The sequence below is a fragment of the Scyliorhinus canicula genome, chromosome 8 (genome assembly GCF_902713615.1).
Source record: "Scyliorhinus canicula chromosome 8, sScyCan1.1, whole genome shotgun sequence".
NCBI lineage: Eukaryota > Metazoa > Chordata > Chondrichthyes > Carcharhiniformes > Scyliorhinidae > Scyliorhinus > Scyliorhinus canicula.
Genome location: NC_052153.1, coordinates 168,205,358 through 168,222,832, shown reverse-complemented (window position 1 = coordinate 168,222,832; position 17,475 = coordinate 168,205,358). Strand labels below are relative to the sequence as shown.

The 17,475-nt window shown below is 48.6% G+C and overlaps 1 protein-coding gene across 10 annotated transcripts in view; it reads left to right on the top strand.

The window, feature by feature from the left end:
- Positions 1 to 17,475, top strand: part of LOC119970680 (cadherin-related family member 2-like) — a 257,761-nt gene that overhangs the window by 71,573 nt on the left and 168,713 nt on the right. For all 10 annotated transcript variants that reach the window (XM_038805691.1, XM_038805693.1, XM_038805688.1 and 7 more), the window contains one exon: positions 3,784 to 4,023. In XM_038805691.1, the coding sequence (XP_038661619.1) occupies positions 3,784 to 4,023 (240 nt within the window). The remainder of the gene's footprint in view (positions 1 to 3,783; positions 4,024 to 17,475) is intronic.

Genomic DNA, 17,475 nt, shown 5'->3' with positions numbered 1-17,475 from the left:
TTGTGAACATTTTGACTGCATTCTTTTGAGATTTGTGCAAATCGTCTGGACTGACAGTGGGATACAATTGCTGACTCAAGGGTCAGGTACATTTGCATCTCAGCAGATAGGTATTGTGCATTCAGCAGGGAGAACCTCCCAGGAGGAGGAAGACAGGGACCAAAGAGAGAGGAGGCCGGTAATCGCAGGCATCACCTCAGAGGAGAGGCACTGGCACCAGGTGTTCAGGGCCAACAGGGAGAGCCATGAGGACAGCCCTGCAGAAGATGCCACTACCCAGCTGCCAGGACGTAGAGGCATGTCCAACTACCTCGACATGACCGAGGTCCATTGCCACAGGAGACTCCAGCTGCTTTGGAAAAGCGGGCAGCATAATCAAAGTGCCAGGGTCCCAGGTTCGATTCCCGACTTGGGTCACTATCTGTGCGGAGTCTGCAAGTTCTCCCCGTGTCTGCATGGGTTTCCTCCGGGTGCTCTGGATTCCTCCCACAAGTCCTGAAAGACCTGCTGTTAGGTGAATTGGACATTTTGAATGCTCCCTCAGTGAGCCCGAACAGGCGCGGAGTGTGGCGACTAGGGGCTTTTCACAGTAACTTCATTGCAGTGTTAATGTCAGCCTACTTGTGACAATAAAGATTATTATTATTGTAAGACCCCTCTCTTTCAACTTCTTCCAGCAGGCAGGAAATACAATAATCTGAGAACGCCCAATAACAGCTTTTCCCCCGCTTTTACCAGACTCCTGAATTACCCTTTTATGCACTGAATTGAGCTCTCCATGCACCTTCTCTACTGAGTAGTATACACACCGTATGCTTCTTCACCTGATGCCTGTGTCTATGTGTTTACATTGTGTAATTATGTATGTCCTATGTTTTTCATGTATTGAACGATCAGTCTGGATTGTGCAATCTGTGTTGCAGAACAATACTGTACCTCGGTATGCGTGACAATAAATCCAAATCCAAATCCACCTCTCAGTGGAAGCTGCCACAAGCCAGAGATAACCTCTAACTGTGTGGATGGACACCCAATGCCCCTGGCTCTCAAGGTGACTGTAGCCCTTACCCTTTCTGCCTCCAATTCCTTCCAGGGGTCAGTGAGTGATCTTTGCAGAGTCTCTCAGTCAGCTGTGCTGAACTGCTGGTGATTCTCACTTTGTTCAGGCGGGTAAGCACATTGATCCATTTCAGGGCTGACCAAGCCAGCCAGACTGAGGGAACCAGAGGCTTTCGAACTGTAGCAGGGTTACCAGCATCCAGAATACCTTTGATTGCCCATTTGGCCATCAAGGTGGCAGTGGGCCAGCCAGGCACCTTTGTTAATAGGAAGGGGCATCACTCCATGAACGTTCAAAATGTTTGCAACCACAGTGCCCAGAATCTACAGGTCTGTGCGAGGTACCCTGGCAGCTCTCACGATGCCTACATACTGCGCCACTCAAGTGCCAAGGCTGCCCATGGTTCCAGTTCTCCAGGGATGGTTACCTGGTAACAAGGGTTACCCTTGAAAAGGTGGCTGATGATGCCACTCAGGCACTCGAGGACAGAAGCAGAGGAGAGATACAATCATTGTCATGCCTCCACAAGGGCGGTGAATAGGTCTGCTACAAATGAAGTTCCGATCCCCGGGCCGCTCTCGGGTCGCCCTGCAATATCTGCCAGAGCAAGTGTTGCTCGTCTTCACTGTCAGTCGTGCTCTGCAGAATCAAGCGGGGAACGAATGGACCAGGACCTGGACCAGGGCTGGCTGGTGCACCCGCCTCAGAGAAGGAATCCAATGATGATTCAGATGGAGAACCGGGGCAGGAACATGGTCAGGACGAGGGGCCAGAAATGAGGGAGGCAGGGACCAGGGAGGTCTGGATTCAGCATTCCTACAGCTTGGCTGCCAAGATCTGCCTTCCATCTGGGACCCAGTGCACTACCTCCTTTGCAAACATTTCACACAAAACCATGCCATGAACCCAATGTAGCATCACTGTTTCTGTAATAAAGTTTGCTACCCCAAAGATCTTTCACCAGGCAATGATGAGGCCAGAACTCATCAAAAACACAGAATACCCAGGGCTTGTGAGCAAAGCAGTCATTTATCTTTATAATAATAATCTTTATTATTGTTACAAGTAGGCTTACATTAACACTTCAATGAAGTGACTGTGAAAATCCCCTAATCGCTACACTCCGGCGCCTGTTCGGGTACACAGAGGGAGAATTCAGGATGTCCAATTCACCTAACACAAGTCTTTTGGGACTTGTGGGAGGAAACTGGAGTGCTCATAACATTTAAGAAGTGAAGCAAAAAGGAGCACATGCTTGACAATGTTAACTGATAATTATGGATATTGAAGAAGACCAAAAAGCACCTGTGCAAACCCATTTCTGTGCCCACTGTAGCTTACTCTTACATTTACGGGTGTTACATCTTGGTGAGCCTTAGATTCCTACACCCATGAGGGCAACTAGGGATGGGCACCCTGCCATGGGGACCATGTCAACTTTGTACTCACCCTTTGCCGAGCGCAGAAGATCATTGAACCTTTTACCATTGAGTCCATGTGTGACAGACCAATTTGTGCCTGCTGACTTTGGATGTCACCTCTGCCCAGGACTTCTAGGTGAGGTGGGATAACCTCCTCTTGCCGTGGTATTGGGATGTTCTGCCTGACACTCACCAACTCCAAAAGAGTGTGGAGTCAGTCATCCGAGAAATGGGGGGGGGGGGGGGGGGGGTGCGCCCGATGCCCACCTGAAACCCTATTCAGCTGGATTGTCTGCTAGGCGCTGCTGCCATGATGCCGACCTCCCTCTGCCTCCTCAGATGTCTTCAGTGGTCTTGGGCAGCCACCTCCCGCTAGGTCACCATTGGACCCAGCGGCTGCCATTGTTCCCACCGGCCTCACTAACCCTCCCCGGACGCGTTTCACACTGGCCTGCCCTTAATTGTTCTTCCCAGGATCTCGGGTGGAACTGGGAAACGTGGCTGCTTCCGGTCCCACCCACCATCGTGCATAAAATTCCCGCCCATTTCTTTCTGAAGTAAAAGGAAAAACAGGGTGAACCAAGAGGTAATACTTGAATCGCCAGCTTTGCGTCTTTCGAAGTAGTAAAAAGTAAATTAACATTTCTTTTAAGATAATCATAGAGCACAATAATATCCATGCATTACGGAACACTGTTTGAAGGCCTTAATCTTTCCGATAAGAACCTTCTATTGACCTAATAATCACATGCCTTTACATGTTTGTGTTCACACTTTGGACATTTATGCACAGAAGCACAAAGATAAGTTAATTGATGAAAAAGCTTATCTCATTCACTGAAGGTCGAAAATGGTCTTGGGAACTCATGCAAAATGAATGAATATAAATCCGTAGCCATTTTATACATTGCCTAATATATTTTTCCATTGTGTGGGCCGATGTTAACTACACAGAAACAGGGTTTGGGCTGTTTTATAGTGCAGGCAGCAATTTGGGCCAGGCACTGTTCCTGTACAGTGCAGCCTGTCAACATAATTATACACCTCTATTTTCAGATAAAGTGAAACTTCGCACACAGGTGCTTGAACACATCTGCAGAATATAGACGCAGATCAGTTAACACTTAGCCACTAAATCATTAGGGCGAGCTGTTCGCCTCCAGATACAACTGCAGCTGTTTTATTAAAAACTATTGACGTCAAACTGAATCATTCGCTGTTCAGCTTTCATCTTTCATTAAGTACGGTTTACAACAGAAGGGCTGTAACTGGTTAACTGTTCCTGTACTCTATCATTGGCAGGCTTTTGACAAGGACCAGGAGGACTCCCCAAACAGTCAAGTGACTTACAGAATCATTGACGGAGATCCCGCTGAATATTTTACCATCAATAGTTCAACTGGAATAATATCTGTGGTCGAACCACTGGACAGAGAATCCATGGATGCTTCTTCCAGTGGAATTATCAATTTGACTGTGCAAGCTAAAGATTGTGGCAATCCTGCGCAGAGCTCTACGACACAAGTTATCATTAAAGTGGAGGTATGACATGAAGCAGTAATATTGCTCTCCATTTTCCAGCAAAGGGTCGCTTTTACAGCTTGCGAGTGGCATTCTAATGGCAATACCTTCAAGTGGTCTCGTGCCTGGAGCATAGTTTTGATGTTCAACTCTTAACCTTTGAGGTTGCTGCCCAACTACCTCCCTGTTCAAATCCAGGTCACTACAAATGCCTTTTAAATTCCTCAGATCAATTAACGTCCAGCAAATCTCAGGCTCCAAGATTAAATCGACGGCAATTTCTTTCACGGTTGATTCGCACCTGTGAGAATTCAGATTTTTTTTCTTTTGGAAAGAGGTCCCGCCGCACACCCCCCCCCCCCCCCCCCCCAACCCCCCCTCCCCCTCCCAAGAGACATTAGAGACATATTTTTGCGACTGGCCTCGGGGAAATAACTGGGGCTTCCATTCCATTTTGGGCCATGGGGCGGAGGATAGTAGCCAGGCCATTTATTGTAGTTGGAATGTGGAGAGGAAAATGTCTGGCCTGCAAATTTGTCCATTTTCTGTCAATCATGAGGAATAGGGTTTCGCTGTTCCTGCCTCATGCACCAAGGGCACATGCTGCAGACAAGGCCCCAGGCTTCTCCGGGAGCTTTGCATTATAATCCTCCAGTTAAATATTGGGAAGACCAAAGCCATTGTTCCGGAGTTTCATCTTCAAGATAAGAAGCATGAGTCTGGCCATTTCCCGACCTCACACTCCCACCTCCTGGCTGGCAGTGTCCTCCCCCACTATTTTCACACTGGGTTGCAAGAGGCAGACTGGACTCTCAGTCACCACCTCCCAAAACAGGAGACGGGAGGAACAAAGACAGGGAGATACCAAGGTAGGGTAAGGGTGCCATGCCCCCTCCATGACCCCCATACAACTCCAAACCCCCATGCCCCTCACACACATTCCATATCCTCATGCCCGATCACCCACCCACATATCGCTTCACCTCCCCCAGACCCACTCACCCACTTTCCCCCATGTGCAGAACTCTTGAGCACTACAATAACATTGGGAAGTCTTTGAGGTGTTAATGGAACTGTCAAATTGAAAAAAAACATTCAAAAAGCACTTCAAAGAGCCAGTGTTGTCTTAACTGTCAAGATAAAAATAATCACAGTTTCTTTGACAGTTGAATCCACAATCCCTGCTGATATGAATGCAACAGTGGAGTTCCAAGCTCAGCCAAGCATTCATCATGTGAGTCTCTTGTATATCTGTATAACACAAAGCAGACAACGTTTTATACATTAAAACCTTTGAAGTCTTTGGAAGAGCCTATTCATCTGTTCAAGATTGACATCAAAGGAAAGATCTCTGGACAACACTTCAAATAAAAGGTTAAATTATTGGGGATCATTGACAGAGTGAAACCTGAATATCAATACTGTTCATCGCAGAAGAGCACTTTATCCAGTGGATAATGTGCCCTAATACGTCTGAACACTTCTCCACTTACACAATGCTAGTCAATTTAATGGTCACTTACCTTTGAAGACAAAGTCCTATCAATCACTGCATTAGAAATATCATTCATTTCTCATAGAGTATTGTAATATGACATATGAAGTTTCCATTTGAATGTACCTTTCAAAAGGTTCCCAACACTAGACTACGTTCCCCCATGGTTCACAACTCCATTGCGATGCAGTGAACCATGTTGCCTACTTAAACGGGCCCTACTCCATTAAAATAGTGGGTGCTCTAAAATATCCACCCCTGCAATAAACCTTAAAGTTGGAAAATCTGCATGTGGATTTGCACCTGCAACGTTATATGGATCACTAAAAATAGTCAGCAACAGGAATGGGAGCCCGGGAATCCAGTCCACCATTTCTAAATCATCCCAAATCCACCTCAACACAGAAGGAGGCATGAAAATCCTGCCCTTTGTCTTTGATCCCTGTTACAATTTCCATTCCCTAACCACCAACTACCTTCCCCTCACTGGTCCCTCTCTGAGGATGAACCAGCCTTACTTAAACATCGGATCCTATGTCATCTCAATTTGCTACCCTCACCTTCCCTGACCACTACCCAATCCCTTCTAACAGTCCCCCACCTAAATTTCACCACCCCTCCCCCCCCTCCCCCCCCCACCACACCCACACCCCAGTTACCCCTACTGATCGCCCTGACTTCAAATCCCTTCACAGGGATTGCCTGATGCAGTGATGCAATAACCTGACCTTCTGACCTTTGAGGCCTTCTCGCCGGTGAGTTGCCTGGGGATGCCCAATAGGTTGCTGTAACTTGCGATTTTGCTGGTAACAAAGTCCAAAACCCAATGTTAGGTCACAGATGTCAAGTCATGGATTCAAGCACTCAGGGATCGTTCTTCATGTCCACAAAGTGTCTGTGTTTTGGCGCAGGTGAAAAGCCAGATCGTCTGGTTGTTTACGCCAGAGGAATCGTCCGGTCCTGCCATTGGTGCAGCCCTACCGCGGTTTACCCGGCAGCATGGGGTGGGTTCCCCATTGACGATGGCAGGACCAAAAGATCCCGTCGCTGACCAACGCCGGGTCACCTCCCGCCACTGAGAAATACGCGGTGGGAAGCCACAGAATCTCGCCCAAAGTTTCCCCCCGGAGTGTCAAATCTACAAAATTCCCTCCATGTCCGTCAACTTCACCATCAGCTATTCCCAGAGTACATTCATGGAACGCACTGGGTTTCTTTATGCCAGAGATATGTCGGTTTTATGTTTCACATCATTCTTTTGGATGATCATGGCTTCTAACATTTTCGCTTGGCCAGATATATACTAACTGTCAAACAAATGTATTAATCAGTAAAAGCTCAAATGAAATGTTACAGTAACACTACATATGTTATTACAGTTGTTAAGCTGGGCTGACTGCTAATGGAATAGAAAATAATAAGTTTCCAACTGCGGTGTAAAATTACGACTTAATTAATATCATCAATTGAGGTCTTTTGCTTTTTTTATTACTATCTACAGAAGCTATCGAGTCTGGCTATCTCTCCTTGATGGCTAGAGAAAAACTGCTTGATTTGTGCAAAATACCATAATTTTACGAATATAATATACGTCCGTGTCAATATGAACTCTGACTTTGATGAACAAAACGCCAAATTTGCCTGATCACTATTTACAATATGCAGCTAGCTTTTTTCGGTATCGTGATCAAAGTGATCCTTTATTGACAAATGTAGTAAACTGTAGAGTCATAGAATCCCTGAAGGGCAGAATGAGGCCATTCGGCCCATCAAGACTGCACCAACTCTACCCAAGCCCATCTCCCTGCCCCATCCTCGTAGCCTGCACATCGCTGGACACTAAGGGGCAATTTAGTGTGACCAATCCAAATAACCAGCACATCTTTGAACTGTGGGAGGAAACCAGAGCACCTGGAGGATACTCACGCTTACACAGGGAGAACATGCAAACGCCAAACAGTCACCCAAGGCTGGACTTGAACCCAGGACTCTGGTGCTGTGAGGCAACAGTGCTAACCACTGTTCCACTGTACCACCTGACTTTGCTAGAGAGACCATTCCCACTCTAATTTGCTGAATGGCCAGCTCTTACACCAACACAAAATACCCAATACTCAAGTAGACCAAATGCCCCAAGAGCATTTCTCCATCGATCAGGGCAACAAGGAATCATCTGACAAGTCCATTGTGGTTTGCTCACAGGGATAGGGAAGGCGGTGGTATAGTGGTCATACCACTGAACTAACAATCCAGGGGCTGAGGCTAATAGCCTGGGGAAGCAGGTTCAAATCCCAATATGGCAGTGGTGGAATTTACAATTGATTCATAAAATCTGGAATATAAATTTGACCTCAGTAATGGTGACCATCATCGACTTATGTCCTTTAGGGAAGGAAATCTGCCGTCCTTACCTGGCCTGGCCTGCATGTGACTCCACAATGTGCTTGACTCTGAGATGGCCAGCAAGCCACTCATTTCAGGGGCTATGAAGGATGGGCAACAAATGTTGGCCTTGCCAACAATGCCCATATCCCATGAAAGAATAAATTTGAAAATATTGCAGTCGACCAACTCTTTCCAGGAGGAAAACAAATGTAAATAATCTCCAGACTCAACTTCTCGATCATTTTTTTTCAAAGTTAAGTCTATGAATGCTGAAAATTAATGAAATCAAGAGACCATTCTCATCTGTGTCATAGAAACAGGAATAATTCAAAAGAAATACTATTGAAAGGCAACATTTCCACTAAGTCTGCATTATTATTCACAAAGCATCCGAACAATCTCTTGGCCGGCTGCCAAAACAAAACCCATATTGACTTGTTACCAGCCTGTCTTCTCGATAATTATTTCAGACAAAATGTATATAATTTACGGGTAAAATTACAGCAGATATGATAAATGACTTCACAAAGCATATTGTGGCCAAACAGTTTTAAATAATTCATTGATGCAAAACAAAAGTTGGGGATTGAAAAAAATACAATTGCTTGCATTCTGAGAACAGATCTCTAGAAAATTACAAACCAAATAATCTCTGCAACTATTGCAATAAATTAAACTGGGCGTTAATTTTTATGTGTGGCTGTCAGCTTACGTATCTCGACAGAATTAAAGCTCGATGGTAAATCTTAGACAAAAATATTTCATTTTACCATATCTGGAATACCACCTTATGTGCCATATTTTAAGGTTATTATTATTTCATCTGTATTTTTTCTATAATAATAATAATCTTTATTGTCATATTAACACTGGAATGAAGTTACTGTGAAAAGCCCCAGTCGCCACATTCCGCTGCCTGTTCGGGTACACAGATGGAGAATTCAGAATGTCCAATTCACCTAACAAGCACGTCTTTCGGGACTTGTGGGAAGAAAGCGGAGCACCCGGAGGAAAGCCACGCAGCAACGGGGGGAACGTGCAAACTCCACACAGACAGTGACCCAAGCTGGGTATCGAACCTGGGATCCTGGAGCTGTGAAGCAACAGTGCTACCCACTGAGCTACTGTGTGTTTAACTTATATATTTTGTCCATCTATATCAGTAATGGGCAACCTAGGCTGGTGAGTGGGCCACACGAATGGCCCTCCTTCATCGCAATGGGCCGTAGATTGAAATTAGGCTTGTTCATTGTTGTGACTCTGGGAATACATTCCTGCTGGTTATGCGGTCATGTGATGTGTAGTGACATCAGCAGAGTGTTTGCGTGGGCTTTGGGCCAATCATCATCTTTATTGTATGAACAACACCCTTAAGAAACCTTTCACCATGTTTTACAAGAATACAGAGTGTGCACACCTCCATACCTTTTCTATTTGCGGCAACAAAGCAGGAGAGAAAATTGGCGACGGGGATTGAGGCCAAAAAATTGCTGAAAAGAAGGTGTTCGTCAACCAATTGAGAGATGGCACCAGGAGCAACAGAAGATACTCGGGACCAGACCCGTACACACACAGATGTCACCGATGTGAAAGTTTAACAAAAGTTTTCGACAGCAACTGTGAGTAAGAACGACAGTCGGGGAAGAGTTGATTGCATTGAAGTGAGTGGGATATGAGCTGCAGGGACCTTGCCCATGGTGAAGCGACACCGGCTGTGGGGAAAGGGGATTTCAAAGTGTGCCTGCGGACTCTGCACGGACTACTACTCATGTGAAAAGTCGAAATACGACTTCCGGTGGCTGTGATGGATCAGTAAGCCACATATTTGGAAGCTCCCATTTTAAAGAGATTTTTCGACTCTTTTGAGAGCCCAAAACGGAAATTTTTCGACGTCTCCTGGTGGGGGAAGGTGTGCTGAACGACTTTCCCTGCAGTCCATGACTCGAACTCGGAGTGGAAAGGTGGAAATAACAGCAGCAGCTCCTCAGAAAAAACGGGGGAAGGGATCCAAGATGGCCACTGACAAAGCTCCAGAGGGGTGGAGACTCTGGGCCCAGAAACAACAAACTGATCTCCTGCGCTGCTTTAAAGAATTCAAGGATGAAGTACTGAGCTCTCTGCAGGAAACAAACAGAAGGCTGTCAGAGATTCAGTCCACCCAGGGTGCTGCCATCAAGAAGTTGCAGACGCAGGCCATTGAACGAGAGGAGGAGGCCGTGGTCCTCGTGAGTAAGGTGGAGGGGCACGAAGCACTCCACAAGAAGTGGTAGGAACGCTTTGAGGAGCTGGATCACCGCATGAGGCGGAAAAACCTGCGGATCTTGGGCCTTGCAGAGGGGCTGGAGGGATCGGACCTGACAGCCTATGTGGCTGTAATGCTGAATTCGCTAGTGGGGGCCGGATCTCTCCATCTGCCCTTGGAGCTGGAGGGAGCGCACAGGGTGCTGGCCAGGAGGCCCAAGGAAGATGAACCCCCGCGTGCGGTGCTGGTGAGGTTCCACCGGTTCAGTGATCGGGAGTGCGTGCTGCGCTGGGCCAAGAAGGTGAAGAGCAGCAATTGGGAGAATGGGGTAGTGCGGATCTACCAGGACTGGAGTGCGGAGGTGGCTAAGCGGCGGTCCGGATTTAATCGGACGAAAGACGTGCTTTATAGAAAAAAGATAAAGCTCGGAATGTTGCCGCCCGCGCGCCTGTGGGTAACTTATTCGGACCGGCATTATTATTTTGATTCCCCGGAGGAGGCGTGGGCCTTCGTGCGGACGGAGAAACTGGACTTGAACTAGGGGTTGGGGGTTGCGAGGTCGGCTGTAAGATATTAGTGCTGGATTCTGCTGTTGCTGTGTTCTCTTTTTCTTCTGTTGTTTTCTTCTTGTTTTAGTACTTTTGCAATTTTGATATGGTTATTTACGGAGGGGTTGTTCTGCTATGTTTTTGTTTTTGTGCTGTGGGACATTGTTTGGGCTGTGTATCTTGAGGGGAGGGTCGGGGGGGTATGTTGTATTCTATGCCGGGGTGGGGGTATGGAGTGGGGCTGATATTTGGGAGCTGCGTCAGAAGGGTGTGGTGGGGCAGTGCGAAAGCGCGGGCTTTCCTCTGGTTTCCCGCGCTGCGGGGCTGGGGGTTGGAGATGGTGACGGGGGAGGCGGGGCCTTAACTGGTTCTTCCCCGCGCTGGAGCGGTGCCAGGAGGAGGGATAGATTGGGGGATGATCCCACTTCGGGAGGGGTCGGGCTATTGGCGGGAGTTTCCGGGGTCAGCAGAAGTTAGCTGACCCACGGAAGTACAATGGAGGACGGTTCGCGGCTGGGAGGGTTCCTAGCCTGGGGGGGAAGGGAGGGGGGGAAAGGGGAATACCGGGTTGCTGCTGGTAGGGTCAAGAAGGAGCTGGTGGGGGCTGGGGGGACAGAGGTGAGGGGTTGTCGCTATGGGGACGGGGTCGAGCAGGGGGTGCTGGCCTGGGGCGGGCAGTCGACGGGCTATGGCTAGTCGACGGGGGAGGGGGGCGGGACGTCCTCTGATCCGGTTGGTCACCTGGAATGTGAGAGGGTTGAATGGGCCGGTGAAGCGGTCGAGGGTACTGGCTCACCTGAAGGGGCTAAAGGCGGATGTGGCAATGCTTCAGGAGACCCACCTGAGGGTGGCGGACCAGGTCCGCCTGAGGAAGGGATGGGTGGGGCAGGTTTTCCACTCGGGGTTGGATGTGAGGAACCGGGGAGTGGCGATTCTGGTGGGGAAAAAAGGTGGTACTGGCTAGTGTGTATGCCCCAAATTGGGACGATGCGGGCTTTATGAGGCGTATGTTGGGACGGATCCCGGATCTGGAGGTGGGAGGTCTGATCATAGGGGGGGACTTTAATACGGTGTTGGATCCTTCACTGGATCGGTCCAGCTCTAGGACGGGTAGGAGGCCGGCGGCGGCCAAGGTACTGAGAGGGTTTATGGATCAGATGGGTGGAGTGGATCCATGGAGGTTTGTGAGGCCGAGGGCACGCGAGTACTCTTTCTTCTCCCACGTACATAGGGTCTACTCTCGGATAGATTTCTTTGTGGTGAGTAGGGGACTGATTCCGAGAGTGGAGGAGGCCGAGTATTCGGCCATTGCAATCTCCGACCACGCTCCGCATTGGATAGAGTTGGAGATGGGAGAGGTGTGAGACCAACGTCCGTTGTGGCGGTTGGATGTGGGGTTGTTGGCGGAGGAGGAGGTGTGTAGGAGGGTCCGGGCAAGTATTGAGGGGTACCTTGAGGTGAATGATACGGGGGAGGTTCAGGTGGGGATGGTCTGGGAAGCCCTGAAGGCAGTAATTCGTGGGGAGCTGATATCCATCCGGGCACACAGGGAGAGGAGCGAGAGGAGTGAGAGGGATAGACTGGTGGGAAAGATGCTGGAGGTGGACAGGAGGTATGCAGAGGCACCAGAGGAGGGACTGTTGGGGGAGAGGCGCAGCCTGCAGGCTAAATTTGATTTGCTGACCACTAGAAAGGCGGAGGCACAGTGGAGGAAGGCACAAGGGGCAGTGTACGAACATGGTGAAAAGGCGAGTAGGATGCTGGCTCATCAGCTGCGTAAGCGGGATGCGGCTAAGGAGATTGCTGGAGTGAGTGATAAGAGTGGGAATGTGGTGCGGAAGGGGGTAGAGGTGAATGAGGTCTTCAAGGATTTTTACGGGGAACTGTACCGGTCGGAGGCAACGGGGGAGAGGAGGGGAATGGAGAGGTTCCTGGACGGGCTTTCTTTCCCGAAGGTGCAGGAGGAGAAGGTGGAGGGGTTGGGTGCGCCGATTGAGCTGGAGGAGCTAGTTAAGGGGATCGGGCAGATGCAGTCAGGGAAGGCACAGGGGCCGGATGGGTTCCCGGTGGAATTTTATAAAAAGTTTGTGGATCTAGTGGGCCCCTTGCTGGTGCGAACACTCAATGAAGCGTGGGAGGGAGGGACTTTGCCCCCGACGATGTCACGGGCGCTGATCTCGTTAATTTTAAAGAAGGACAAGGACCCCCAGCAGTGTGGTTCATACAGGCCCATATCTCTCCTCAACGTGGATGCTAAGGTGCTGGCAAAAATCCTGGCCACCAGGATAGAGGACTGTGTGCCAGGGGTTGTGCATGAGGACCAGACAGATTTTGTGAAGGGAAGGCAGCTGAACACGAATGTGCGGAGATTGTTGAATGTCATCATGATGCCGGCGATTGAGGGGGAGGCTGAGGTAGTGGTGGCACTGGATGCGGAGAAGGCCTTCGATAGAGTGGAGTGGGGGTACCTATGGGAGGTGTTGGGGAGGTTTGGATTTGGTGAAGGGTTTATTAGATGGGTGAGGCTGCTATATGAGGCCCCGATGGCGTGCGTGGCCACGAATAGGAGGAGGTCGGAGTACTTCCGGCTTTACCGAGGGACCAGGCAGGGTTGCCCCCTGTCCCCCTTGTTGTTTGCACTGGCAATCGAGCCGCTGGCGATGGCATTGAGAGATTCAGAGAGGTGGAGAGGCTTGGTGCGAGGTGGAGAGGAACATAGGGTGTCGTTGTATGCCAACGACCTGTTACTGTATGTGGCGGACCCGGTGGGAGGGATGCCGGGAGTGATGGAGTTACTAGCCGAGTTTGGGACCTTCTCAGGTTATAAATTAAACTTAGGCAAGAGCGAGGTGTTTGTGGTGCACCCTGGAGACCAGGAGGAAGGAAGGAATTGGTAGCCTCCCGCTTAGGCGGGCAGAGGAGAGCTTTAGGTACCTGGGGGTGCAAGTGGCCAGGGACTGGGGGACTCTCCACAAGCATAACTTTACCAGGCTGGTAGATCAGATGGAGGAGGAGTTCAGGAGGTGGGACATGCTGCCATTGTCGTTGGCGGGGAGGGTGCAGTCCGTCAAAATGACAGTGCTTCCGAGGTTCTTGTTCCTTTTTCAGTGCCTGCCCATATTTATCCCCAGGGCCTTCTTTAGGAGAGTGACTAGCAGTATTCTGAGTTTTGTGTGGGCACATGGGACTCCGAGAGTGAGGAGGGTGTTCCTGGAGCGAGGAAGGGATGGAGGTGGGCTGGCACTGCCCAACCTTCTGGGGTACTATTGGGCAGCTAATGTGTCAATGGTGCGTAAATGGGTGATGGAGGGGGGAGGGGCGGCGTGGAAAAGAATGGAGATGGTGTCATGTAGAGGTACGAGCCTGGGTGCCATGGTAACGGCACCGTTGCCGCTCTCCCCGAAGAGGTTTACCACGAGCCCGGTGGTGGCAGCGACCCTAAGAATCTGGGAACAATGGAGACGGCATCGGGGGGAAACAGGGGGCTCGATGGAGGCTCCACTGGGTGGCAACCATCGGTTCATCCCGGGGAACACGGATGGGGGATTCAGGGGGTGGCAAAGGGCGGGCATCAGCAAATTGAGGGACCTGTTTATTGGCGGGAGGTTTGCGGGCCTGGGGGAACTGGAAGATAAATTTGGCCTTCCCCAGGGGAACATGTTCAGATACCTGCAGGTAAAGGCGTTTGCTAGGCGACAGGTAGAGGGATTCCCTTTGCTGCCCTCGCAGGGGACGATGGACAGAGTGCTTTCGGGGGTGTGGGTAGGAGAGGGGAAGGTGTCTGACATCTATAAGGTAATGCAGGAGGTGGAGGAGTCGTCAGTGGAGGAGCTGAAGGCTAAATGGGAGGAGGAACTCGGGGAGCAGATAGAGGACGGGACTTGGGCGGATGCCTTGGAGAGAGTCAACTCTTCCTCCTCATGTGCGAGGCTTAGTCTCATCCAATTTAAGGTGCTGCACCGGGCCCACATGTCCGGGACTAGGATGAGTAGGTTCTTCGGGGGTGCGGACAGGTGCACCAGATGTTCGGGGAGTCCTGCGAACCACGCCCATATGTTCTGGGCATGCCCAGCACTGGAAGAATTCTGGAAGGGGGTGGCGGGGACGGTGTCGAGGGTGGTTGGATCCAGGGTCAAACCAGGGTGGGGACTCGCGATTTTTGGAGTTGCGGTAGAGCCGGGAGTGCAGGAGGCGAAAGAGGCCGGTGTCCTGGCCTTTGCGTCCCTAGTAGCCCGTCGAAGGATTCTGTTACAATGGAAGGATGCAAGGCCCCCAAGTGTGGAGACCTGGATCAGTGATATGGCGGGATTTATAAAATTGGAAAAGGTCAAATTTGCCCTGAGAGGATCAATACAAGGGTTCTATAAACGATGGCAGCCTTTTCTGGACTTCCTGGCTCAGAGATAGGTAACTGGGTCAATAGCAGCAGCAACCCCGGGGGGGGGGGGGGGGGTGCATTATTGTAGTGTTTATTCTGTAACTTTATAGTGTGTTAATTTGCGTTGTTAAAATGCTGGGTTGTTCATGGGGATGGGGCGAATGTATATGATTGTTAATATTATTGTTATTTTCGGTATTTTACTAAGGTGCGTCAATGTTGTATAAAATCAAAATTTCTCAATAAAAATTATTTAAAAAAAAAGAAAAGTCGAAATACTCAACCATCAAAGGGGAAAGATTTCCCAGTTGCTTGTTCAAGGGATTGTTTGTGCCATTCTTTCCAAGGCAGTTAGAAGGGAAGAATAGTAGACCCTAGTAGCTGGGATCCAAAAATGGCAGGACAAACGGGTGCCATGAATTCATTTGGTGAGGATTCTGAAACATGGAATTCACATGAAGAAAGATTCCAATTGTTTTTAATCAGACACTGAAGGGCCTAAAGGTCACAACATTTCTCACCTCAGTCGGCCGTAAAACATTTATGTTTCCACAGAATCTAGTTCACCCAGCAAAAGCAGGAGATAAGCCCGACAGTGAATTAACAAAAATCTGAGAGGGACATTTCTCTCTAAGCCATTATTGATTACAGAAAGGTTCCGATTCCACCACCATAGTCAGGAAGAAGGTGAAACCATTTTACAGTTTGTAGCATCGTTAAAAGGATTAGCTAAATATTGTGAATTTGATACAACACTTGATGATACACTTCGAGATAGACTGGTTGTGGGTTACACAGTGAAGCTGTTCCGAAGAAGCTGCTTTCTCTGTTGGTGATTTAGCTCTAAAAGCTCCAATGGAAGTTGCCAGATCTATGGAGCTTGCAACAAGAGAAGCTTCACAGATAGGGACTGGAGTGAACATCCACAAAATGGGTACTGTTGTGTTCGGTGTTTGATGTCTAGCAAGGAATCTACCAAACAACTTGATTTGTCCAAATCAGGATCTTTTTTGAATCACACATGGTGAGATAATAATCTGTTACAGAGAAAGTTATCGTGGAGTTGCTTTGTACTTCTCTGGAACTACCCTAGGCACGACTGTCCATGTGTACATCTTATAACCATCTGGTGATGGCATGATGTGCCCCCATTTTTTTATTGGAGTGCCTTATTACATGACCACTGTCTTGAGACCACATGGTGTGTCTGTACCGCCCCCTGCTGGTTGGCGGTCGCACAACCATCCATCTATGAACAAAGAACAGTACAGCACAGGAACATGCCCTTTGACCCACCAAGCCTGCGACGATCATGGTACCTGCCTAATCTAAACTAATGATATTACTTACCTGCATATCACCACAGGTACCTGAAAAAACAAGGTTGCAAAGGTGTAACCATGTCACCATTGTATACAGGTTGGACTCTCAGCGGGGGAATGCTGGAGTAAATTGAATACATGCAGAACTGTGGCAAGAAGGGCCACATTGCCAAAGCAGGTTGGGCTCAGAAAACCTCTCCTATGCCAAGAAGAAAAATACAATTAAACAATCTAGTCGTGTCTATCAAGTAGTAGGTGAAGCTCAAGATCATACCAAGGACAGCAAAACTGGGCTCCGCAAGAGCTAAAGCTAGGTGTCTGGTCAATGCAGGGCAATCAACGACATTTTTGGGCATATCCAAAACTTAGAAGTCATGAGATTAAAATGGAAGTGGACACGGAAGCAGCAGTATCACTAATACCTGAGACAATTTACCATCTAAAACTGAGAGATCTGCCATTAAAACTGTCACATTCAATCCTAAGGACGTACAGTGAAGAGGTTGTACCATTAGAGTGATGCATTATGGTGAAAGGAGAAGCAAATGGACAGATGGCCAAGTTGCCTTTTCACATTGACCGTGGGAACTTTCCTGCTCTATTTGGCTGCGCATGGTTTCCTTAACTGGGAAACAATCAATCAATTAGTGGATTCAAAGAGCAATTTGCAACAACTTCTGAAGAAGCACGAGAAGGTGTTTGAAGCTTCACCAGGCTCTATAACTGGAGATGAGGTAAACCTAAAAATCAAACCAGACAGCACACCCAAATGTTTCAAAGTTAGAATCATGTCATCAGGCTTAAAGTTCAAGATCAGTTTGAACAGGAGCCATTAAACCTTTTGCTACAAGTGATTGGGCAACAGCAATCATTCCTGGATTACAATGTGACGGCTCAGTGAGAATTTGTGGAGATTCTAAAACTACTATTAACCATGTTTTGTGCACAGATCCACAGCCGCTAATTGAAGACTTTTTGTTGGACTTTCTGGAGGACAGACATTCAGTAAAATTGACCTTTCACAGGCATATCTACAGAAGAATGTGGTAGCAGATTCACAGCCACCACAAAGATCTGTTTTCTTGCAGATGACTTTCTTTTGG